The 26,055-nt window shown below is 44.8% G+C and overlaps 1 protein-coding gene across 2 annotated transcripts in view; it reads right to left on the bottom strand.

Annotated features, from left to right (window-relative positions):
- IGF1R (insulin like growth factor 1 receptor) overlaps nt 1-26,049 on the bottom strand; it is a 291,412-nt gene extending 265,363 nt beyond the window's left edge. Inside the window, exon 1 of one of the 2 annotated variants that reach the window (XM_046654424.1) lies at nt 25,482-26,049. In XM_046654424.1, the coding sequence (XP_046510380.1) occupies nt 25,482-25,575 (94 nt within the window). In that variant the 5' untranslated portion in view covers nt 25,576-26,049. The remainder of the gene's footprint in view (nt 1-25,481) is intronic. The other variant, XM_046654425.1, reaches the window with a different exon arrangement.
- Between the last annotated feature and the right edge of the window lie 6 nt (nt 26,050-26,055).

Genomic DNA, 26,055 nt, shown 5'->3' with positions numbered 1-26,055 from the left:
ATCCAACGGATTTTTTAATTTTTTAGGAGAGTGGTGAAGACAACTTGCAAAAGCAAAAACAAAACACGTACATGCAAAACTTCACCTGGAAGAATGCTTTTTCAAAAATTTTTAACCGAGTGGAGATTCTTCCTAGAAGATGATAACACGTATAAGGAAGCTACAATGTGTTAAGATAACATGACTTTACCACAAACGGCATGCAAATCAGTGGGAAAATACAGTTTTAAAATAAATCCTATAATATAAAATATATTAGATAATTCAATGAAGAAAAAGATAAAACAGGATTACGCTGGGAAAACTGAATAATCAACAGGGGGAGGTATCTCACTTTATTTAAATAGAAAATAAATCTTAGAAGCATTAAAAGAATTAAAAGAAAAAGACGAAACATAAACTAGGAGTCAATAGGCACGATTAAATTTAACTTATTTTGACATGGGTGGTGTAAGCTTCCTAAGCAAAAGGATTAAAAACCATAATGAAGAGGCTGCTATTCTATATTAAAATGAAATAATTGTATATCTCAGCAAGTAAAAAAACAAAAAGCAAACAAGGAGAAACATGTGCAACACAGAGAGCACAGGGTAAACATCTTTATAATAGAAAGGTCCACACAAACCTGTAAGAGTGCACTGATAAATAACCCAAGCAAAAAATGGGAAAAAAAGAAAAATGAAGATCCCGTCAATAATTTTAAAAAAGGAAATTAAAACAGTGAGACAAAGTTTTATAAATGCTCAAATTGCAAGGCTCAATTTGGCATTCAATACTGGTAAAGCTTACACTAGGAGTTTTCTGGAAAGCAATTCAGCAACATTTATCTAAGATCAAAAGTATGCACACTTGGGCCAGCCCGGTAGCATAGTGGTTCAGTTTGCACACTCCATTTTGGTGGCCCAGGGTTCACAGGTTTGGATTCCAGGCACAGACCTACACTCCGATCATCGGACCATGTTGTGGCAGCATCCCACATACAAAATAGAGGAAGACTGGCACAGATGTTAGCCCAGGGTCAATTTTCCTCAAGCAAAAAAACAGGAAGATTGGCAACAGATGTTAGCTCAGGGCCAATGTTCCTCACCAACAGAACAAAACAAAAAAGTATGCACACAAAAACATTCCCAGTATTCCATACTTTCAACTTTTAGGAATCTAAGCCAAAGAAATAATCAGAGTAGCACATCAACAATGATTTTCGCCACAACTAGAAGGACCTGCAACCAAGATATATACAACTATGTACGGGGTGGGGGTGGGGGGTGGATTTGGGGAGATAAAGCAGAAAAAAAAGAAAAAAGATTGGCAACAGTTGTTAGCTCAGGTGCCAATCTTTAAAACAAAAACAACAACAATGATTTTATCACATTATTTTATTTATTTTATTTTTTATTGAGGTCATAATAGTTTATAATGTGAAATTTCAGTATCACATTTTTAATGGTAAAAATTATAAAATGCTTAAATTTTAATTTTAATTTTAGAATCATTCCATGAAAGACCATCTTCCAGATGATAAAAATGTAATGTAACAGACAAAAATTCACAATGTGATTGTAAGTGGGGAAAATGAGGATAAAAAACAGTGTATATAATGTAACACCCATTTTTAAAAAAAAATACATACAGGTATAAATATAGGTATAGGTTCAAAGGAAAAAAAAAAGACCTCAGGAAAATACAACAAAATATTAATGATGGTTATCTCTAGATTGACTGACTAAAGATGATTTTTATTTTCCTTTTTCCCTAATGATGTTTTCTAATTTTCCCTTAATAGCCATTTATTACTATCATAATTTGAAAAAAGCAATAAACGTAATCATTGTAGTATAAGGTGGCAGGCAAATTTGTCCCTAATTAAAGGTTCATTGTTCATCATAGCAGCACATTATCTTTAAACAGGTCAAACATGTGAAACTCTTATATTGCCATACGTACAGACGATTGTTGAATCAGTGCTTAGAGCTATCTGAATCCTCTCTTTAGGCCTCGTACACAGGGCCCAATGAGATCTACTGGGAGCCCAGCAAAGAAGGCAGGAAGCTTTGTTTGGGTTGTGATCTTGACCATGATCTTAGAACTCTCTGGATCTCTATTCCTTTACTTTACATTTACAGAATAGCTGCCATGTGCCAGGGACCATGGACCCAAGAGTGAACATGGTTCTTACTTTCATGGACCTTACAGTTTCCCCAAAACCTTAAATTAAAGCAATCATGACTACAGTTTTGTGCTTTGGGCATGCACAATTATGATTTAATAACAAATCCTGCTTCAATGCAAGAATCAGATTCATTTTATAGTAATAATTTTAAAGTATGTCTAAAATCCACTCTCCCCAAAAGCTGAGAATTTATCATTACTTTTAAATATACAGAGTGCTAAAATCTATAGACAGCATTAACTTTCGACATTCAGAGACCACCATTGACTCACTCTGCCCATTAAACTTGTCTAAGGCCTCGAGACAGCCTTCACTAGACAAGAGGAACACAGCACCACAGTTTTTACAAGTATTTTTGAGAAAAACTGCACCACAACACAAAGTTTGCTGGATGAGGAGGAAAGGAAGCTCGCTAGATTTCCAGAGAGAAAAAGACGCTGGCCTCAAATATGCAAAATACAAAACTAATTAGCAGAGCCCCAAGCAGAGCGGGTGCTTATCAGGCATTTGCACGTCAACTATTTCGCAGAATGAACAGCAGCCTTAAAAAGCAGTTGCCATCTGCTAATTCAGAGCACCCAACTCCAAGAACTCTATGCCATCAGCAGAAACAGGAAAGACGTCTCCATCAGCCAAAGGTGAGGCCAGGAGTGTCCAGCCGTAATTGCAGAGCATGTACCCTGCAGGGAGGACCCAGCAGTCACCACCTCATTTGCTACAAACACGAGGTTTCCGCAGATGATTTGTATGGCTACTAAGAGTTAACGGTCTTTCTGATTTAAAACAAACAAACTAGAAAGTCCCACCCAAGGATCTGAGTATTTTTTTCTAATTTTTATTGAGAGAACCTCCAAAAACTAGTTAAGACAGCTGTTATTTCTCCACTGGAAGGGCAGTTGAGGGAAGACAAAACAGAAAGATATGCCTCCTATTTATGATCTCCAGAAAGGGTCCCCCAGAAGGAAGGCTGTCCCACTGTTTACACAGTTTGGTTAATTAATGTTAATTAACCATATTGTGTAAAATCACGTGCCCCCCAAATGGACCCACGATAACTCCAGAGAAAGTAGGCAATAGCATTTGAACACGCTCCTAGCTAACACTGCAGCCTGGCACCTTCAAAGAACAATTATTGCTCTATACAACGGAAGCTGGACATTAGGAATTCCACCCAGAAATATCTACTAATCCTTAAGAAGTCCCAGATCAAGTATCACTAGATATCGTGCTTAAAGGTTTTAGGCACCTGGATTGGGGGGGAAAAATCCAGTCACCACAGATGAAATCATTCTGGGACAAGAAATTAGTTAACTCAATCAGGACCCCTTGAATGGCCAAGACATCATTCCTTAAAGCTAAAAAGCCTTCTGTATTACTCAAAACATTATGACTTTTATCACAAACTACAGCAGAATTTTCAAGTAGGAGGAATAAAATTCCTAGCACGCAAGCATCTGAACCTGAGACACTTTTGCTGATCCACACGTTTATTTAACGAAAAGGTTTGGTGGGAAAATGAGAAGTCTGACATTCCATCATTTTCTTGATCACTTTGGATCTTTCTCCCTTGTTAGAGAAATCATAAATATTTCCACTTCTTTTATATTCACAAAGTGTAATTTGTACCTGAATAAGTCTTTTAGAAATAAACATTAATTTATGAGGGAAACAATGGGCATTGTTGAAAATGTCTGTGTGCCCCAACTCACTGTTGCTAGGATTATATTCATATATACACCATAAAGATAAGAAAGACTCTAAAATTTAGCCTATGCACTTCTGTGCTGATTAAACTAAAGTTCTGTTAACTTATCGCCTTCAGACAGCCTGTCCAAACAAAAAGATCTGAAGAATTCCTTTGCAATAGCCCCAACAAGAGCCTCAACTTGCAAAGCTATTTTTCAGAGCTCAATAGTACAACAACAGGAAGTAGAACTTCTGGGATGGGGATTTTGCTATTTATTTTTTCTTTCAATGGCTGCTTTTAAATGAGAGAGAGAGAGAGAAAAAAAGTCTACAGGCATTACAAATCCTGGAAGCTATGAATCAGGAAGTGGGAAATGGCTGATGCTGAAATGGCCAGCCTGAAAATCCTGGCTCTTTTATGTAGTCAAGTCACCAGGGCCAGGAATTTCAGAAATCTTAGGCATTTTGCATTATTTTCTGAATCTTAAAAGAGCTGAGACTTGAGAGAGAAAAGGGCAGGGAAAATTAACCAGTAAGTAAGCCCCCAGCCTCTGGCTTCATGCCCCAACTGGCATACCTTGCCCCCATAATTAAAGGCTCAGTGGGAACTCACTGTCTACAAATGGGTTTTTGTCTATGATGCTGCTAAGGAGAAGGGGGTGAGAGCTCATGGTGTGCACAGACAGAGCCTGCCCCATGCTTCAGCCTCCTCGTTCCTTGCCAATCTTGAACCTGCAATAGACTATAAATATTTCTCATCTCAAGACACCCTACAGTTGATTAAAAACAATGGCCACTTTTGTTTTAAGGAAAGACTCTACCTGATAAATTTTGCTAAGTCAGAGTACTCAAAAGCCCATGCAACAAAACTACATGAACCCTTTCAGACACCAAGGTTTGAGAGGGACATGCTCACATTTTAGCTCACCTGTTTCAAAGGGAGCTCTAGGAACAGTGCAGGCTTACTCTCCGCAAAGCCTGTATTTGCATCAATGCGAGACACAGGAGTTTATTACGCTGATCAGGGGAAAAGAGTGCACCGTCATCGTCATCCTCCTTCCAAAAGAGTAACAACTCAATCAGAAACTTAGTCCTGTTCCAAAGTCCTAATAATACGAACACCAGAAAGCTACCAGACCTTGTAAAATATTTCCAATTATTTTCTATAGAAATCAAACATACCACCTCTACTAGCAGGTTCTATTAGATGACAGACTTAAAAACATGTTGATCTGAGGTGGAAAGCAAAGAAGAAAATACAGGCATATCTTGGAGATATTGTGGGTTCGGTTCCAGACCACTGCAATAGAGTGAATATGTACCGCAATAAAGCAACTTACACGAATTTTTGGGTTGCCCAGTGCATATAAAAGTCATGTTTACACTATCCTGTAGTCTATTAAATGTGCAGTATGTCTAAAAAAAAGTAAATACTTTAATTAAGAAATATTTTATTGCTAAAAAATGCTAAACATCATCTAAGCCTTCAGCGAGTTGTAATCTTTTTGCTGGTGGAGGGTCTTGGAAAAATCACAGTACCTGTGGGGCCGGCCCTGTGGCGCAGCAGTTAAGTTCGCATGTTCTGCTTCAGCGGCCCGGGGTTCGCCGGTTGGGATCCCGGGTGCGGACATGGTACCGCTTGGCAAGCCATGCTGTGGTAAGCGTCCCACATATAAAGTAGAGGAAGATGGGCACGGATGTGAGCTGAGGGCTAGTCTTCCTCAGCAAAAAGAGGAGGATTGGGAGCAGATGTTAGCTCAGGGCTAATCTTCCTCAAAAAAAAAAAAAAAACCAGTATCTGTGAAGCACAATAAAGTGAAGCACTATAAAATGAGGTATGCCTATAAAGTCATTTCTCCTTACTCCCGTCAGATGTGATATTTTGGGAGGCCTTTTTCTGGCATCCCCATAAGTGAATCTGCCTTAATCAAATACAGGCAAATACAACCAGAATGTGCAGAGTGACAACGCCTCACATCCTCGAGGCAGGTGCCATACAGGACCCCAGGCATCAGCCTTCTCTCTATCTCCTCCACTAGACATTCATCCCCACCTCCCTGGAAAGGTTCTGGTTTATTCCACAAAAACCAGTAGCCTCCAAGGTGTTGCTTTAACTTAGTACAAATGAGAGAATCAGTCTCCAATGAACTCTTTTTCCCTCAGGAACAACCACATCCTTAGCCCTGTGAGGACCCCTAAAACCAGTCCCAATGTGCCCCCAGACCTTCCCCCTGACTACTACCTCAACACATCTTCCTCTCCAGCCTTTCTTAAACCCCACTCCACACTGTTCTTGTCCTTTTGGTCCTCCAAGCACCTCCTCAATGAGGCCTCCAGGATCCCTCTGGGCACCAGTATCTCTTCGGCAGTTTGCATAGCCCTTTCCCAGCCTACTCATTCTGTTCTTATTCCTAAAAGTGTCAGGTCCTACCCCAGCCACTGTGCACACCTTATCTTCCCAACCACGCTGAGAGCTCTTCTTCAGGCAGCGGCTGCATTTCACACACCTATCTACCTCCAGCACATCCCTGAACATCCAGACACTCCAGTTGGTCTCTTCCACTCCTACAAAACCAGATTCGCTCAGCTCAGCTCAGCTCAGCATCCCTTGGGCCCCTGATCTCCTGTCTGCCCCAGGTGCTCTGCAATAAAAGCAACCCCAAACCCTTCCAGTCTGCTGCTCACTGTAGCTGAAACCTAATGGCGTTCTCAGCCCATGCCCTCACATGCACCCTTGGCAGGCCTGGCATCAGACAGAAAGCCAAAATAAGTGAACACAACCCACTACCCCTGTCAGGAGCTAGAACGGCCCTCTGTGCACTGTGCGGTTTCCTCGCCAGGTGGCCAGCCTAAGCGGCCACACTCAAGACTCAAAGCCGGACACCCAGCTGGCTGCACAGCCCTAGGCAGACGCCCCTCAGTTCCCACACTACCTGGCAAGGCCGCTGAGAGGACTGAGGGAAGGTGTCTGTCAGCGCTTTGCCCACTGCCCTCATGGGAGTCGGTGGCCTGAATTCCCAGAGCCAAGAAGAGGAAGGTCCCAGTGTTCCTGCCATGTCCTGCCCTCATCACACTCTGCCCAAATAGTCAACCCTCAACCTTTCTCTGCCCATCAGTCCAGAAGGACCCACAGCAGCCACGCAAATATGACCCTCAGGGCAACTTTCTGATCAAGAGAAGAAAAAAGTGGTAAATCAGACTTCGATTCAGAGCCTGGGGCAGCAAGAAACGCACCATGAATTCCTCGCAAATAACCGACACGTGTTCACTGAACCACCCAACGGCGATGGGTAGCGGGGTGAAATTCAGGGAGACAACCCCCCATGGGCTTGGCTCCCCTTCATTTAAACATGCCCCATTTCCAGGCAGCAGAGGTTCCAAGAAACATGATAAATGCCCCTTGCAGGTTTCAGCGCAGCAGATAACGGGGCTACCGGAGTCCTACGGAAGCCCAACAGGCAAGCAGCAACCCTCGGCAGGGATCCTCGCCGGCAGAAGCCTTAAGAAGGTCGCGTTCGCCTCTAAACTGCTCGCAGGATTAACAGGAAGGCTGATCGATACTGATTTTACCGTCATGGGAATGACTCACCATTAAATCCTACCCAGCTCAAAACTCAGCTGTGAACAGCAACAAAACAACATAATAGCAGGGTCAGGTTTAAAATAGCAAGGATGACTTGTAAACAGTTAATGCTTATAAACAATTACAGTCACCTCCCCAGCCTTGCGGAATTGCTGAGAGAGGAAGAACTGCCAAGCTCTCTGAAGCACGTGGCAGAGCACGTCTGTCCTCGTCACAGCCCCCCAACCCACTGATGCTGGATGGAGTCAGGTTGACAGAATAGACCCCGAGGAAGTTAAGATGAGTGCTGTTGAACTGTATTCCATACATCCAATAGGTGTGCGCTCACCAAGGAATCGGGCTTTCAAAAACAAAAGTTAAGCTGTCCTGAAAGTAGATGAGTGGTTGCCAGGGGCTGAGGGGAGGGGGAAATGGGGAGTGACTGCTAAGGGTTACAGGGTTTCTTTTGGGGGTGATAAAAATGTTCTAAAATTAGATAGTGGTGATGGTTGCATAAGTCTGTTAACATACTAAAAAACACTGAATTTTACACTTTAAAGGAGTGAACTTTATGGTATATAAATTACATTTCAATAAAGTTTTTTTTTTAAATAAAAAAAAAGTTAAGCTGTCTTAGAGTCTAATTCCCGTCTATGTAGCTACTGCGGAGTTTAAAAGCAGCAACTTCTTTGTCCAAAAATGGAGGAAATGTGGTCATGATATTCCCCAATAATCGTGCTCCTCCCAAGCAGCCTTCACTTTAGGAAAAGCAACAAGAAGCACAGAAGACAAACTACGCATTTCAAGCATTTGGCCAAAGTGTCAGAAAGCAAATGTGCTTAGTGCCATCTTGAAAATGTATACTTTTAGGTACTGGATTCCATTTCATTTTTCAAAATTCAGCTGTTACCCACTCTGAAAATTGGCCAAGAACTTATCCATAGAGTCCTGGTTTTGAGAAGCCTCAGCTGCAGCACATCGCTCCATCATTGAGAGCTGCATGTTTGTGTCCCCCCAAACTCATGTGCTGAAGCCCTAACCCCCAGAGGGATGGCATCAGGAAGTGGGGCCTTGGGGAGGTGACTGGGTTTAGATGAGGTCATCAGGGTGGAGCCCCATGATGGGATGTGTGTCCTCATAAGAAAAGAAAGAGACCAAAACGTGCTCTCCTCTCTCTCTCTGCACCCTGAGAGGACGCAACAAGACGGCCATCTGCAAACCAGGAAGTGGCCCTCACCAGACGTCGGATCTGCACCAGCACCTTGATCTTGGACTTCTAGCCTCCAGAACTGTGAGAAATAAATGTCCATTGTTTAAACCACCCTGTCTGCAGTAATTTGTTATAGCAGCCTGAGCTGATGGCGCAGACACCCTACAGCTCTATAAGCTGTATCACCAACCCATGGAAGGGGCACGCCTCCTTTTTGTCATGTGACAATACTTCCTGTCCAGGGGAAGACAAGAGTGGTCACTTGGGCTTGCTTCCAAGATGCAGGGAAAATGCCAGTCTGACTTCCAGACCTGGAGGAACTGCCAGCAGAGAGCTTCCTCCCACAGGGCCCAGACTAAGAAGAGCTGTTCCTCCAAACAGGGTGGAAAAAACTCCTCTTGCAACCAGAAAGGCTTGGCTCCCTCCCAGTCATGCTGGAATCCAGCAGGTCCAGGCCTGAGCCCTGACCCCTGGTTAAACTAGAGGATGACAAGGTAGTACCAAGAACCGGCCCCAGAGAGTATCTGCTGGAATGGCGGACAGGTAGACCTGGCCTTCGACACACAGCACATGTCCTGTGCCCTCAGGCAACACATCTCTCCAGGCCCCAGCTGCCTCTTCTGTAAAGTGAAGGCTCTGGCTTTTTCCTACTTTTGAGAGCCTTCCGTTCTTGTTTGCAGAGGTCAGTCCCTTTCCTTCAGGGCTCCCTATGTAACACAGGAGTCAGTGTGCGATAAAAAATTGAGCTGTCAAAACAAATGAAAAACTTCCAGTATAATCAGTGAGAGAACCAAATATCTAAACAAATCTCTCTTCTGGAAAACTAAGAAAATGAAAAAGCAATTACACATCACATGGCTGATTAGCAATAAATTTCATTTGTGACTAGATGGCATGAGAGTCTGACTCCTGACTTGCTTTCCCTGAAAGGAAAACATTATCTGCGATACTGTCTCATTATGGAAAACAAACCCATCCCTGGTGACTCAGCTCAGATCTACGTTTTTGGTGAGGCCCTCCCTGACCTCGCACGTCCTCTGCTGTGTCCCCGTGGCACCTGCAATACCCTTGGCCTGGCTCCCCAACTGTGGCCACCACAGGCAGGGGTTGGTCGTCTTAAATTTGTCTCCTCCCCTGTCCCACATGGTATACACTCACGGTTGAACCAATCAAGAAATAAGGTGGGTTTTTGTTTTTCTTTAAAATATAAACACAAAATTTACCATTTTAACCATTTTCCAGTGTACAGTTCAGTGGCATTAAATACATTCACATTGTTGATACTATCACCACCAACCATCCACGGAACTCTTTTCTTCTTGAAAACTAAAACCCTGTACCCCTTAGACACTAACTCCCAATTCCCCCCAACCCTCTAGTCCCTGGTAACCACTATTCTACTTTCTACGTCTGTGAATGTGACAACTCTAGGGACCTCATATAAGTGGAATCATACAGTATTTGTTTTCTTGTGACTGGCTTATTTCACTTAACATATTCTCAAGGTTCATCCATGTTATAGCATGTGTCAGAATCTCCTTCCTTTTTAAGGCTGCATAATATTCCACTGTTTATTTGTAGCACATTTTGTTTAACTGTTCATCCATTGATGGACACTTGGGTTCCTTCCACATTTTGACTATTACAAATCATTATTTGCTGCTATGAACATGGGTGTGCAAATATCTATTTGACTCCTTGCTTTCAATTCTTTGAGGTATATACTCAAAGTAGGATTGCTGGATCAGGTGGCAAGTCTATGCTTAATTTTTTGAGGAACTGCCATTCTGTTTTCCACAATGACTGCACTATTTACATTCCCACCAACAAGGCACAAGCATACCAATTTCTTCACATCCTTGTCAACAACTGTCATTTTCAATTTTTTGAAAATTGCCATCCTAATGGGTATGAAGTGGTATCTCATTGTGGTTTTGATTTGCATTTCCCTGACTAGTGATGTTGAACGTCTTTTCACGTGCTTATTGGCCTCAAGGAATAAGTTTTAAACCAAAGGAATTAACACCTCTTCCTAAGAGAGCTTTTCTCACAGAAGGTAAACAGTACCATCACTTACAATGAGTTGTTTCATTAAGTTGGTTTAGTAGGTGGTTTGGGTTCAAAACACATGTCCCTTGGAAACACCACCATAGGTGATGGCCCCCTAGCGAGACCACCCAAGTCCACCTAACAGGCTACTGGAGCAGGATGAGGCCTGAATCCCAATCCTGGAAAACAGAGACAACCCAAGGGAGCAAGGCAGGAGGGCGGGTCCTCCTGTGACCTAGAGGAAGGCTCTCCAGCAAAACGTTTACTAATGAGGCACCATTTCCCACTCCACTGAGCCTTCTCCGGCAGCCCAGGGCCCCAGGCTTTGGGGACTCCCATCCCTGCAAACAGCCCTCGACCCACAAGGGCCCCAGGTTCTCGGTTTTTACCCACTCGTAACTTAAAATCTTTTAATTAGTTTTTACGGATAAGTAGATCCATGTTTTTCAGACCCTGTGTCCTAAATTTTGGCTGAGGATATGACTCCCACTCCCATTTCTCATGCCCCTGACCCCGCAGATCTGGTTCGTCCCCAGGAGGTAGCATGACCCCTCATTACCTACCGCCCCTGAGGCAGGAGGAGAGGGCTGGGATGTACACCACTCACACCACTATGTGAATGACTCATTTCGGTCATTTGGGCCCCCTGACGCATGGGCCTTCTTGGGATCGATAATCCCTCTCCTGGAGAATGCGTCACACCCTTCCCCGGAGGCAGGAGCATCAGGAAGAGAAAGGAACTCAAGGGAGAGAGGTGGTTTCACAGGCGCTCCGTAGAGCGCCTGTGAAACTGCTCCACGTACAATGAAGGTCTGAACGTAAGGCCAGAAAAGGCAGAGGCAGCCAAGAGTGAACATCAGTACACACACACCCAGGAGGGTACCAATTTTTTTTTAAAGGAAGTAAACAATGTCCAATGTATATATTTCACTCACCCTTAATAACAATAACAGCTAACCCCTAGTGCTTAGGATAGGCGCTTGGTTCTAAGGGATTCACGTGTGTTCACTCGTGAAATACTTGTAACCATCCTCTGCGATGGGTGCCACTATCATCTCCCATTTTACAGATGAGGAAACTGGGGTGGAGAGGGGAAACAGGTGTCTCAGGCACAGTCCACCAGGAGACTTCTCATTTTGAGAGGCTCTGGGCTCTAATTCAAATCTCAAAAGGGAATCCGGACCATCAAACATAATTGGGGGAAAAGTGATCTGGGACACAGCAGAAGGCCTGCTTCCAATTGGAGAAAACAGACTGTCTGAGATGCTTAGGCTCCGCTTGCTGGAACAGCTGAAAAATGATTTAAAATTCAGAATTCACTCTCCTGATCATAGGAACAGAATACAAAAGCCCCCAGGCTAAGTGATACCACCTTCCAAGGAAGCATCTTGCTTTACTGTGTCTTTTCCTGTTATCTGTAGGCAAAAACAGTTCCAGTTGCAGAACAGGCAGCAGGAATCCGCCAGCACCACTCCTGGGCTCTGGACCGGCGACGGCTTCTCATCGAGAACCACAATGCGCCCAGGCGAGTTACAAACATAAATCAACACGAGTTAAACAGCACCAGTAGCAAAGCCCAGACCTGGACGCAGAGTTGGCATCCCCTTTCAAACAAACCATTCCTCACCCCTCCCGGCCCGTGTGGTGAGGGCTGGAAACAGCCCTGCCAGGTTTGCCAGCACTGCAGGGGGGCAGAGCCCCCTCCCACCCCCAACCGCAGGACAGCAAGGCCCCAGGATGCCCCAGCCAGCCCAGAGCTACCCGGCCCCTCTGACACAGCTCAGATGGAAACCAGGGTCATCTCTAAACTGGTTCCCTTAGAAAGTTAGAAGGTAGTGCCCCCCTACTTTTAGTTTTAGAGGAGAGGAGTAAGTTTGGAAGCTGCAGTACTCCCACGGTGGTAACCTGGTCCTCAATCTTACCAGGTACCCCTGATGCCTCCATCAAAGGTGAGCATTCCTCCATGGGAGCTTTCATGAAGTCGGGGAGAGGGCAGGTGGGAGGTGGTGGGAGAGAGAAGAGCTGAATGATTTCGCCATTTCTGAAGGGCTGTGCTCAGATGCTCCTCCTGGGTCTCCCCCCTCTACACCTTCATGGGTTCACACTGGGGTGTCCATCTCTGGTCTCCCAATGCTGACCCCGTCAAAGGGCCAGGGCAGCCTCCCCAGCACACCCTGTCCCCGGATCCACTCTAGTGCTCAAAAGGTTTCAAAGCTCCCCACTCTCTACCCATTGTGAGGCCCGTCTCCCAGTGCGCTTGGTTCTGATGCCTGCTCCACCCCATCGGTGTGCACTGCCACCACAACCCCCCACAGGCCCTGCCATCCTGGGGCACTGTCCCCTGGGACCCCGAGTCTCAAACATTCAAGGTGCACTAAAACCAGACGTCCTCCCTCAAGACGTCTCAAGCCCTTCAGTAGCTGGGTGACTCCACCCCTACAGCCCACACACTTCCACAAACCCTTAGTCAGAGTCCCATAATTTAGCACTGAACACATTATCGCCTGGGATTGTTTACCAGTGTCTGACTTTTCCTAACTGGGGAGTAAGCTCCTTGAGGAGAGAGGAAAAAGATCACGCCTGTTTTTCATATGCTGTCCTCAGAGCTGAGGACACTGGGGGCCTTGACACCAAACGCAGGGTTGTGTATCTTCCTCACCTTCCACCCCTCCTCCTCAACTGAGGAGACGACCTGGGACATAAGGATCCCTGGGAGCCAGCCCATTTAATACTTAAAGACAGCATCTCTTCTGGTGCAGCGAGACAGGCTGGTTAGTGGTTCCAGAGGCTGGCCTGAGGCTCTGACTTCATGAGCTCAAACCCTCACTGTTGATACAGGAAAGCAGCTCTATCATTAAGCGGGGACAATGCCCGGTGCTGGGGGCAGAGCAGGAGGACTGCAGTCCCACAGAGAGTCCAACAGGGCTACCACGGCATGTGGAGAAGAGGCAGAAAAACATGCATTTGCTGGATGCTCTCTACTGGCCGGTTCTGCTGGGCATCTTAGATACATCATTGCTAATGTTCACATCATCCCAGATAGAGCAGGATTATCCCAAACTACCGATGGGGACACTGAGGCCTATAGGTCCCATTCCCATATGCCTCTCTGTATCTGAGAGAGAGAGACAGAGAGGTATCTGAGGGGACGGGCTTCAAAGGCAGCACCGCGCACATGCAAACCCCACCGACAAGGGCAGATGAAAGGCAGGCGCTGTCCTGGCTTGTCCTGCTGAGTCCACATCCACCCGGTGCAACATCCACATGGAGATTTTACAAGATACTCTTTTACAAGCTACGCTTGAAATTAACATGCCAGGTTCAAATGATTATGTTTACATTTTCTGTAAGAAATATCCCGCCTCACAAGTCTCCTCAGGAGTATGAAGCTTTTAAGGATAATTTCTTAGGTGTTGATTACATTCATGAGTCCTCTTCACACCATCCTAGACAAGTAAACTTCCTCTGTGGGGGGAGCAGGGGGCAGGCTTCACCTGCAATGGCCCCAGAATGAGGCCGTCAGAGGCCTGGACCAGCGCCCGAAAGGAGACAGGGCACTCACGTGAGGAAAGGCCTATAAGATTGGCTACTGTTCCTGCTAGGATCCAGTGCAACAGTTTGCTGGCCTCATCAAGAAAAGAGTGCAAGAAACAGAAGCAAATGTCTGTTCACAGTGATTCTGCTGGTTCCAACCAGACCTTCCTAAGAGCTCCATCTCTCTCTGCCTTGTGTCTCAGGATCTGAAGGCTGGAAAGGCCATGAGTAAAGGCCCAGGCCCACGCTGTCATTCAGAAAGAAGAGAGCGAATGAGCAGTCAGCAGCTGCAGAGGAGGGAGCACCCACCCAGCCTCGTCAGGCCATGCTGGGCCAGGCCATGCTGGGTACCACGACACAGCACAGTCTACCTGACTGCCTACCTTCAATCAAGCGCCCAGCTCCCCCATGGTTTCAAGTCCACCGCCAACACAACTGGTGTGGATGAACGATTTATTAAACCCTATCTGTAGGGAACTTACGAACAAGGTCTCTCCCTCCACAGGGATGAGGCAACCTGGACACAGGGCCAGACTCACAAGAGACGTTTCCAGGAGGTCCAAGATTTCTATTCACCTCAATGTGCAAAAAGCCTGACAAAACAATGATTTTAAAGATAACTGTACTGCTTTCAAGTTCTATGTAGTAGTAACTGGTGTGATAAAATGTTTCAGCTGGCAGAGCTATAAAGACATTATGAAAATAAATTTGTTGTAAAGAGTGCTTCAAAGTGAATGGGGTGGGGGGAGTTACCCCTTTAAGAAGTCTTCAATTTCTTGAGGTCTTCCTATGCATCAGGCACTGGGCCAAGTCCTGGGAATTCAAAGATGACCAAGGTAGCATTCCCCTCCCCAGCCAGTGGGGGAAACCATACAGGGGTGGTGCACTAACAGATATAAAGAGGGTGCTGTGGGGCCATCCTGCATGCGGAATCAAGGCCACCACAGAGGGTGAAACTGTAGCTAATTCTTAAAGGAGTTTGCCAGGGGGCAAATTGGTACTATAGTTGTTCCAAGCACAGGGGCTTCCACCTGCCAAGGCAAAGAGACTGGAATAAGTACAGCCTGTTTCACAGCCAGAGCTGTTGTTCAAAACGTCTGAGAAGATGGCAGGTCCAGTCCTCTCTCAGATAGCAAACAAATGATTTCCAAATTAAAAATAATAAAAGGCAATCACAGGGAAATGAGGCTAAATCTTTTGAAATGTAAACCTGAATAACCACCTATACACTGTTAGTCTCAACTAAGGAAGTGAGAAAGTAGATTCCAAAAAAAGTAGGAAACCAAATACAAAAAAATACCTAACAAAATACAGCCAATGTGAGACCCAGCGCCAGGACCGGAAGTGTTTATTGTTCTCTATTTGGATTTAGGGCTGGTGAGCATCTTAACTACATAAAATTGCCCAAGGGGACACGTATAAGAATGATAATTAAAGTGTTACCACATATTTAAATAGAGCAATGGAAAGTAAATCTTGTTTTATTTTTCAAAATGAATCAATAGGCTTTTTTTAAATCTCTAATCTCAAAAGTATATTTTAGAACTTTTCCTTTATTAAGGTCCTGTAAAAAAAAATCTCAAACCCTGAATTGTAAACGGCACACTGGATATAACAACTCTGCCAAAATTATTTACATAACTTAGGAAGACCCCAATTCTCTCACGCTAGCTCACCAACACAATAGAACAATCTTAATCCAACACCACATCCTAATGGTTTCTACAGAAGTCTGCAGTCTGCACGTTTTTCTGCACCCGGGTTTCCAGGAAGCAAGCCAGAAAGCAAAATCTAAGGGAGTGTGGGGGCTGGCTATCTTCATCCTTAGGGCACTGTTAATTCAGTCGCGGAAGGGGCTGAGTTTCCTTTCTGGCCACTAGATGGCGCCTAGGCATTAGTGAGGTGGACAAAGTGCACACTGGACACTTCTCAGGCACTGGCAGAAACTGACAAATGAAAGGATTAAGGGAGAAAGCATAATAAACAGATCTCTGAAATGGAAGTTGAACTGCAGGGGCTGGCCACTGTTTACTGAAAAAAAGGTAAAACCACACAACTGTGTTTAACAAGCAAATTGTAATCTTGTTAAAGCACCTTAGCAAAATAGTTTTATTACAGAACAAACATTTATTGAGCACCTACTGTGTGCCAGGCTCCGTACCACATTTAAGTTGACAAGGGCAGTCAAATATCAAGTGTGTCTACATTTCTGGCACTATCCAAAGAACATCTCTGTTCAAGGACGTCATGTCCATAAGAGCAGCAGCAAGCTAAACTCTGAGGGCTTAGTATATGCCAGCCTCCTTTCTAAAGACTTGACATATGTATTAATTCATTTAATTTCACAAATAAATGTATGAAATAGGTTCTATTAAAATTACTGTTTCACAGATGAGGAAACTGAGGCACAGGAAGATTAAATAATCTGCCTGAGAGCTTAGCTATTGAGGAGCCAAGATTCAAACCCAGCTCTTTGGCTCCAATGCTCTCTATAGCCTTGTAAAGTAATAACAGCAGCTCAGGTACAAGACACAACAAATCATGTAACCAGCACAGTGGTGGCTATGAACTCAAAAGGAGGAAAGGGGAAGTCAGGTCTACAGAAGTTAGGGTGATCTAGAAAAGCTTCATGAAGGAAAAGGAATCTGAGTTAGAAATTAAAGGATGGGATCTCAGATCTATTAAAACCATAGAAACATACTTGGGGGAAATAATGAGTGTCCCACCTTTACACTGTTACAATCTTGTCTCTATCTCACAGATCTATCTGAAACCTAAAGATATTTAAAAATGAAAAAAATTACCTTCGCCCCCCTGCCCAATTTTTCTGACAGTTTTCTAAACATATGTTAAAATGTTATTTTGTTGTTTAGTGAGAAAAGGAGAAAATTCTCCTTCAATTATTTTAAGACTCTACATTTCTGTTGAGACTCAGAAAAGTTAAAGAACTTGTTGGGGGCCAGAGAACTAACTGGAAGTGAAGGAGAAACCGGAACCAGGCAACCTTGCTGTGCTCTAGAGGAGCGCTCTCCACCATTCAGTATGGGGTGGCAGAGCAGAAAGCAGAGAAACGTGCCAGGTCACAAACACAGGAGCCAAATCAAGGAGACAGGACCAGCACAGCTTACTTACCACAGAGCTAAAGCAAGGGGGCTGGGGAGTGCTGGGAATTAACACAGGATCCCTACAGCAATGTCTTAGTTGCTCATCCTCATCACAGCCCAGGATGAGGAGCCTTGGACTGGATTCTTGGACGATGACTCGGCACCACAAAAGGCACATGCTGAGAATTTGGGGCTGGCAAATCTCTTGAACTAGAGGGATCGCACAGGAGTTGGAGTGGCCAGCTCAGAGGCCAAATGAACATCTCCTCAGAGAGTCGATGCAGGTCTGGACTGGACCAGGGTGGAGCCAGAAACAGGGGCAAATCTGAATGATTTCAAGTGACTCAGTGAGATGGAAAGGAAACATTCAATTAACCCGTCTCCCCAGGAAAGGATGGGCTGAAGAACTGAAATTTAACTAGAAATCCCATCCTGAGCCAACTTTGCTGTGGAAAATCTTATCAAGGTACATACATGTTAGAAAGAAAATCCCAAATATATCACCCAGGTAAGGTGACAATAACAAAAGAAGTATACGACGTTGTGACCTAACATATGCCATGAATTCATTATCCACAGAAATCAGACAACAGAACTAAGGAAAGCTGAGCAACACATCTTCCTCTGTCACTGCTCTCTTTGATCATTTCTTTTCATGGCAATCTGTGCTTCTCTTTCAAACCCTGAGCTTGTATATTATCCTACTACTTGAGACTCAGGAAAATTAGGTGGGGAGAATGAATACAGGATGACACTGATAAATCTGAGCACAACGTTGAGGATTTTACAATCCAAATAGAACAGCTAATGACTTAGAAAACTGCTGCAAGCTGATACAGCCAGGAGGGTCACAGACCTCTCACCTGGGCTTCCTCTCGACGCTTCCTACTTTTCTCCAGGAAATTATTAAAGGTCTTTCAGATACGTCAAATTTGGGAAAACTGAAACACTGTTAATACATAAACTCACCTCTCCCTAACTATCATCAGACTTCTGTTCCTTAAAGCGCTATTAACTAAAATGTGCCTAACTCAAATTGGCGCTGTCTCATTTACTTAGTCAAACACGTATTTTCAATAATCCATTTTACAGAGACAAACCACTGACTGCATTTTACATGAGAGGACAAGCTGAAAGGAGGCATCCAAAATATCTCAGTGAAATTTAAAAGTTCTGCTCTATAAAACATTTATGCTTTAAGACTGTCAAAATATGTCTGTTATCCCGTGTCAAGAGTAATTTAAAAAGCAAGATGCATACACCGGATTTACTAAAGTGACAATTCCAAAGCCAGCTGAAAGAAAGCTAGCGCCAGGTTAAAAGGAAAGTAGCCATACAAACTATCAATAATAATGTATTTAAAACTCTCAGAATGTGGATGAATGGATGGAAATACACACACACAATTTTGAACAAATGGCGTTTTTATTATGTAATTATTACTGAAGTAGATGCCCGTCTTCTGTCTTGTTAAGGAGGCTGAGTGAGGAGTGAGACAAAACAATACAGTCCCCCCACCCCCAAGAACCTTCTGGACTAGGAACAGACTACTTTCTAAAGTCTTTAAAATACAAACGCTTTAAGTAAAGAAAAACAAAAGACTTCAGACTATTACCATGTGTGCAATTTAAAGCAGGCACAGCTACCTCTGCAGTGTCTGGTGGCAGTGGTCATCTGCATGCACATTTTCCCTGTGACTATTTCAGATAAAGTGTGGGCTTCAAGACCATCAGCCATCACATGTGGGACAAAGTCACTCAGCTCCATGGACACACCACCAGCACTGACCGAGGAGGAGAAACAGGAGAATAAAGGCAGTCCCTGCTTCCCTACTTACTTTCCCCAGTCATCAACAACAAGCAACAACACACTGTAAAGTTACTGCAATCAGAAGCATTCAGCACTCATCATAAAAGAAACTACTTTCTGTTATATTCCAGTAAAATCCGAAGAGCAACCTATAAGTTTAAAAATCCTTGTAGTCCAGGGCAGAAAAAAGAAAGAAAATTGAAAGCCTTGCTTACTAGGTTTGTTTCTTTAGCGTTTTAAATAAACATAGCAAGTAACTTCTATGGTTTGACTCATATCTTTAAAAACTTATGTAAGGTATTTTACAGTATCAGAATGAATTTTCAAACTTAAAGAACTGAGTCCAATGAGTGGTCAACATGCATTTATTGAGGAGGAGAGGAGGGAGAAGAAACTATTTCTCAATTCAAGTAAAGAAATACCAGTATTTCCTTAAGATCTTGAAATTAATCAATTTCATAAGCCATAAGTGAAATTGGCGTTAGTGAAAAAAGTAGGGAAATCTTCCAAACTGATATTTGGACTTTACAACGAGTAAAATGGATGATTTAAAAATAGAAAACAATTTATTCTTCACAGTTCAAAAGCCTCAAAATCAAAGATATTGTTAATATTTTGAGTCAAATTAGACCAAGGCAATTCAATAAAATAAACAAACTTCATCACATCAAGGGAATAGGCACCTATTGGGATAACAACCAAACTTGTTTTTAAAGATCTTTTGTTTATTAACTATTTTATACCAAACATAAGCCCTTTCCTCAGAACAAATCGGTTCTTTCACAGATCCACAGGGTTGGGGTGGGGAGCGCACATATTTCAAGGTTTTCATCTTTCCAAATGCTGGAAATCAGTCATCTTCCCCAAATGTCAACAGGTCTCAATGTGCACGAACATCGGGATTATTGTACCACCTCCCTTAGTTTAAGCCAAATCGTATCTTTACAAATAATTGGAAAACTTCCTCTTGATAATCTGATGCCAAACACCATTTTCCAGGAGGGGTCAGAGTGCTTCGTACATTATTCACTTGGCTGTCTTGAAAGCGTTCCGAATTTTCCTTCAGAACATCTCAGACAGAGAAATCAGGAAACTATATCCCCAGCACGTGTGCAACTATTATATATTTAGTACAATTGAGAGGAGCGCATCTCTTGGACTCAGATAGCACCTGTCATAAGTTGGCTAAGAAAAGCAGTTCAAAGCAAGTTGGCCCGCGGGCACAAATACCTCTTCTGTGAACTGGGGTTGACTTTTAAATGAGTTTTGAAAACAAATCCAAGAAAATTGTAACCCAGAGAGAAACATGGCTTGTATGTTTTACAATTTAAAAAGATTTCAAGATTTAATTGCCTGCTCGATCTCATTCTTACCCCCTTACACTTTTAAAAGCAGTAAGTTATTTTAAATTATGCAAAGCCTTAAAATTATGAAAGTTTCCTAATGATTTCCAGAAAGCTAAGCGATGTGTAAATCCAGAAAAGTTTTGAAATAAATCCCATCTTCCTCACAACTCAAAACATGCTATGCAACATTCATGTACACACCTGTAACTCCTAAAGTTTTGGCAAAAGGTAACTACAACACTGCGCATTTTAATCACAATTGTCATAACCAATATTATTTAAAAAAGGCAGCAAGGCTGATCAAGATGGGCGAATGTCTCGCATATGTCACAGCCTGCAATGACACTGCAATAGGAAGGAAAGTATTAATGAGGCAAAAATGGTGCACACAAGCCTTCGGAAGATCAACAACATTGGTCTGCTTCATATCTTAAGACTACAGAAATGTTTTTAAAGGGCTTTAAATGCTGTTTGCTGTCTATGTGAAAACTATGTATCCTGTGCTGAGTCTGAAAAAGATCTGAATTTTCGAGCAACTTTGTTTCACGACACCCCAAAGACAAAAGCAAAGTCCTCTTTCTTTGTAGGTTCAGGCATTCCCGGGCACAGGGTCCAGCTTTCATACAGCAGGTGCCCAATAGGTGCTGGCTGGATTCAGTTGCTTCATACAGCACATTCTTACAAAACAAATGAAACCAGATTTAAAAGGAAGCTAGTGTCCCTTGAGGACTCCCCTTGGCAAAACTGGAAGGGGACAAGTGAAAATGATACAGTTGATTTTCATTACTGCCCTGATCTTGCAACAATACAACAGGCAGGAAACATTTTCATTAGTAAACTAAGCCTTAGACAAAGACTAAAAACAAAAGTAAACAACAATTACTCTCTAGGTCTTTTCCTATTAAAAGGCTAAGGTAAATTTGGATAAAGGCATAACAGTTTAAAAACAAAAAATGCCTTTGCTATATTTTTAAATCTTTTGTTCCATAAGAAATTTTGTTTTTTTAAAAAAATTAGTGTATGTCTGAAACAACTACTGCATCCTACAAAGATTCTTCCTCCTGCTCAGATTCCAAAGCTATTTAAGAAATAAAAGTAGCAACAAAGAAAAAAAAACCACTATATTAAAATGAACAGTTCACCCTCAGTCTTTACGACCAGGATGGTTAACACTGGATATCAAAAAGGAGAGTGGAAACTCTTTACCATTTTAAAACGCTACATTATTTCTCTGTTGGAAAACATATGTAAGAAAACTGGAAACACAAAAAGCCATCCAGACTCAGCTCCTAAACTCTAATCTTGGAAAGACCAACATCGTTTCAGATTCAGTTAAGGATTTTACTGTCACAAATCTACTTACAAGCATTTGTGTTTTTTTAATCCAACCCTTCAATCCTTAACTTGAACTATGGATAAGCAAGATTTCTTTTTCCTTTCTGTTCATTTCTCCTATGACTGAACCCTTTTAATGAGATGGTCACAATGTTTAAAGTGCACATGATTTTAAAAAAAAGTCATCAGATTATCTATCACTCGTAAACTTCAATTATCAGTTTGTTGTATTGCTGTAGTTCATGTCTCTGAAAAACTCCATATATTAAAAAAAAAAAGAGAGACATCAACCTGCTGGATGAATTTAGTTAATTTTAATCTAGCTTCTACGTTCAAACTAACAGAATGCATTCTTTTCAAACTTAGCATATATATTTTTTAAAAAGCCTACTGGGATATAACTCACATACCATAAAAGTCACTAATTTAAAGTGTACAATTCAATGGTTTTTAGTATATTCAGAGAGTTGTGCAATCATTACCACAATCTAATTTTAGAACATTTTCATCACCCCAAAAAGAAACCCCGTACCCATTAGCAGTCACTCCCCATTCCCTCCTCCCCCAGCCCTAAGCAACCACTAATCTACTTTCTGTCTCTGGATTTGCTTATTCTGGACTTCATATAAATGGAATCATACAATATGTAGTCTTTTGCGACTGACTTCTTTCACTTAGCATGATGTCTTAAGGTTCTTCCAGTCAACCTTAGCCTATTTCTTAAGGTTAGACCTTTCTAATCCTTCTGAAATATCAAACATATAACCTTTTAAACTTCAAATCCTGACCCACACCCCATCCGTCCTCAAAAGCACCATTTACTTGCTATTTCACTCTGGAGAATCTAAACTATAATTTGCTATTTAGGTTCTTTCCAAACTTCTTATTCTGGGCTCTTCTTCTGGTAATAAAACACCAACTTCTTTAAATACCAATCTTTCGCATACCTATATTTCTTTGACAATAGGATATGACTGTGCCTGGGGCAGAAAGATGACTGAACCCTTTTAATGAGATGGCCACAATATGTTTACAGCACACGTTGACTGAAAAATAGAAAGTCATCAGATATTTTGGCTATCACTCATAACTTCCAAACCTCTCCTACTTAGAGGCTCTGTTCGCATTATATTGATAGAAAACAAACATGTCTGTATGACTTCATCTGCTTCAAAGACTTCTAAGTTTTCTAGGTTAAAGATAAAGAAATCACGCTACTACTGTCGCAGGCAAAGAGAAAACACTAATCCCTAAATACACCAATACAATAGGGAACCAACACCACCCCAATCTTCATTACTCTACTAGACAGCCAAAAGAATGTGGGTCTCTAACAGGACTCAGTTTATTTCCACCAGAGTTAAGTGTTCTTGCACCTTTTGGACTAAAAACCGATCTCACGCTCACAGTGAGCATACCATTTACTCCTCAAAACTTCAGAGCTGTAGGGAGGGGCAGAGACCGAGTTAGAACTTCAACAAACCATAATCAGGATTTGGGGTGCCTTCTAGCCACCCACCAGGTTTTCAGAAATCAACCATTTCAAGGCATCCTTAAGAAAAGCTTTGGCTACTGGGATTATAAACATACATTAAAATAGCCCTTCCCCTCTTGCCTGTTTTCTCAAGAAAGAGCCGCCTTTTACAAAGAATATTTCTCACGAAGAATCGCTCCAAACAGCAAGACATCCTATTTTAAAATGCCCGACTCCTGCCTCGGAGAAGCAAGGCCATCACTGCTATTGTGAATTTCGGAACTTACTAACATTAAATAATAAAACTAAGGACGCTACACAGTTCAATAGCATGCCATAATAAAATGGATTAACTCTCCTGTGTCTTCTAAACTATATTTAGCTTTTAAAGGCTAGAAACCCTCCTCTGTCCCCCTAAACACCATCTGTAAGCCTTAGAAGGGAGCCGAAAGCCTTTCGCCCAATCCAGTGAGCTGAAAGTTTAGAAAACAAAGAGCAGGAGAGCTCAGATTTGTGGAAGGTCCGGCCTCAATCCGCGCTGTACTCCACGCAGTAAACACGCTAATTCTACAAAAGTCTGCTCTTACTCCGTCATGGACGCATTTCTTACAAGACGTTGAAGAAGGCTTGACACAAACAGCCTTTCGGAATTGCCCCCGTCATGGGGCCAGACAGCCCCCGCTGCCTCTTGATTCTCCCCCTCACTCTTCAAGGCTCAGTCGTGATTTTTCAAAGTTAATTGGCACCACCTGCATACCCTCGGCAAACATTACTCACCGACCCACACGCCCTCATCGTTCCCAGCCCCAGTTCTGCCACCGCATTTAAACTTTAATCGTGTTCAAGTTGCCCACCGTCGTGAATGTACCAGTAAGCGACACTTTAAATTTGAGAAGAGCAAAACCCCCTCCTCCTCCTCCTCTCTCCACACACCGTGGGGCCCTAAGTTCTTCCTCCCTCCCCGAACTTCCCTACCCCTACCCGACGCTACCAAAACAAAAGCTATCTGATCGCAAGCGATAGCGAGCGTGAAGCGACATTGCTTATTAACTGTGTACAAAGGAAGTGCGGAGCTGGGGGGAGTGCGACACAACGCTGGCCGCAAAACCCAGGCCAGGGCTCCGCGCTCGCAAAACAAAACCCCCTCCTCCCCACCCCCGCCGCCACAGACCCTGGCGCTCCGCGAACCGCCGCGCACACCACCTCTCGCCAGGGCCAGGCGTGTAGGTGTCCCCGCGCGGCCGTGTGGCAGCGGCTACACCCCCGCGTTGCGAGCACGTGTGTGGAAATGCACGTCGGCCCCGACCGCACACCCACTCGCGCACACGCGGATGCTGCTCAACCACCCCTCCAGCCCCGCCAGGAGGAGAGTAGAAACTGGGAGAAGGTCCCAGGACCCTCTGAACCAGGGGCCCCGGACGCGCTCCCCGGAAGAGCCTGGATGATGCAGGGCCCTCGACCTCGCATCTTTCCAGAGGCCGCATGGGGGGCGGGGGGTTGTCTAGGCAGGAACGTTGCCCCCACCCCCGAGCCGCACAGAGCAGCCCCGGGAAGCCGGGGACAGGTAACTCGCCGCGGACCAAGCGAAAGTGACGGGAAAGGCCAGGAGCCCTAGGGGCAAAGCACGTTGGGCGGCAGGAGGCCGCGCTGGGGTGTTTGGAAACGTGTCCTGGGGCTGCGGGGCCCCTACCGGGCACCTCCCCGTCGTGGGCAGCTTGCACCCCACGGGCTGCTGGGCTCCCCGCCACCGGGCACCAAGTCTGCCCCAGCAGCGAGGGCGCCGAGCGGCCGAGGGAGCTGTCACCGCTGTCTGCGCGCTGCGCGGGGCCAGCACCGTGTGCGGAGCGGCCCCGCGCGCCGAGAGGGGCGAGGGGCGAGGTGCGGGAGGCCGGCCCCAACTTCCCCGACGGAGTCCCAGCGCCCGGGCCGCCGGGGAGCGAACGCTGCCGAGTGAGCCGGCCGCGGGCAGGGCTCCCGGGACAGCGAAAGAGAAAGCCCGCGAGGCCCCGCGCACGAGGATGCGCTGAGCCCGGGCCCGCAGCCGCTCGGGCCTCTGGCCGGGTCCCTGGGCGCCCCGCCCCGCCGCTCCCGGGCCCGGGGGCCCGACAGCTGCGACGGTGGCAACTCGGGTTTCGCAAACAGGGCGCAGCCCCTCGGAGGAAAAGTTCCCGCAGTGGCCGCGGGCGGCGGGCACATACTCACTTTCTCCACTCGTCGGCCAGAGCGAGAGCGCGGCGGAGAAAAACAGGAGCCCCCACAGCGAGGTCGGGGACCCTCCTCCGGAGCCAGACTTCATTCCTTTTATTTGGGACGAAATTCCCTTCTCCAAAAAAAAGAAACGAAAAAAAAAAAAAGGAAAGGAAAAGAAAGTCTCAAACTCAGTCTTCGCCCCCCCTCCACAAACCAGGGCGAGGAAACAGTCCTGGAAGGCGGCGCCGGGCGGCCCGGCGGGCTGCGCGGACGGGGCGGGCGGCGGAGCGGGGCGGCCCCTCAGCGCCGGGAACCGCGGCCCAGCGCTCGGCGGAATCGGGAACCCGAGGCGCGTCGGGGCGGGCTGTCGGCGTCGTCGGCCTCCATTTTCAAACCCATAGAAGCAGGAGGGGGAAAAAACTGCACAGAAACGGGGCAAAGCGCAAATCCGTCTCGACGAGGCAAAACCACCCCGACCCCAGACAGAGGGGGAGGCTGCCGGCCGCTCGAGCCCCCGCGCCGGGAGGGCGCGACGCAGTTCGCAAGATTGCCCCGAAGTCCGGGTGGCGGGCGAGGCCGGCCGGGG

Source organism: Equus quagga, chromosome 2, assembly GCF_021613505.1.
Source record: "Equus quagga isolate Etosha38 chromosome 2, UCLA_HA_Equagga_1.0, whole genome shotgun sequence".
Classification (NCBI taxonomy): domain Eukaryota; kingdom Metazoa; phylum Chordata; class Mammalia; order Perissodactyla; family Equidae; genus Equus; species Equus quagga.
Note: the sequence above shows the minus strand (reverse complement) of the source record. Positions and strands in the feature narration are given on the sequence as shown.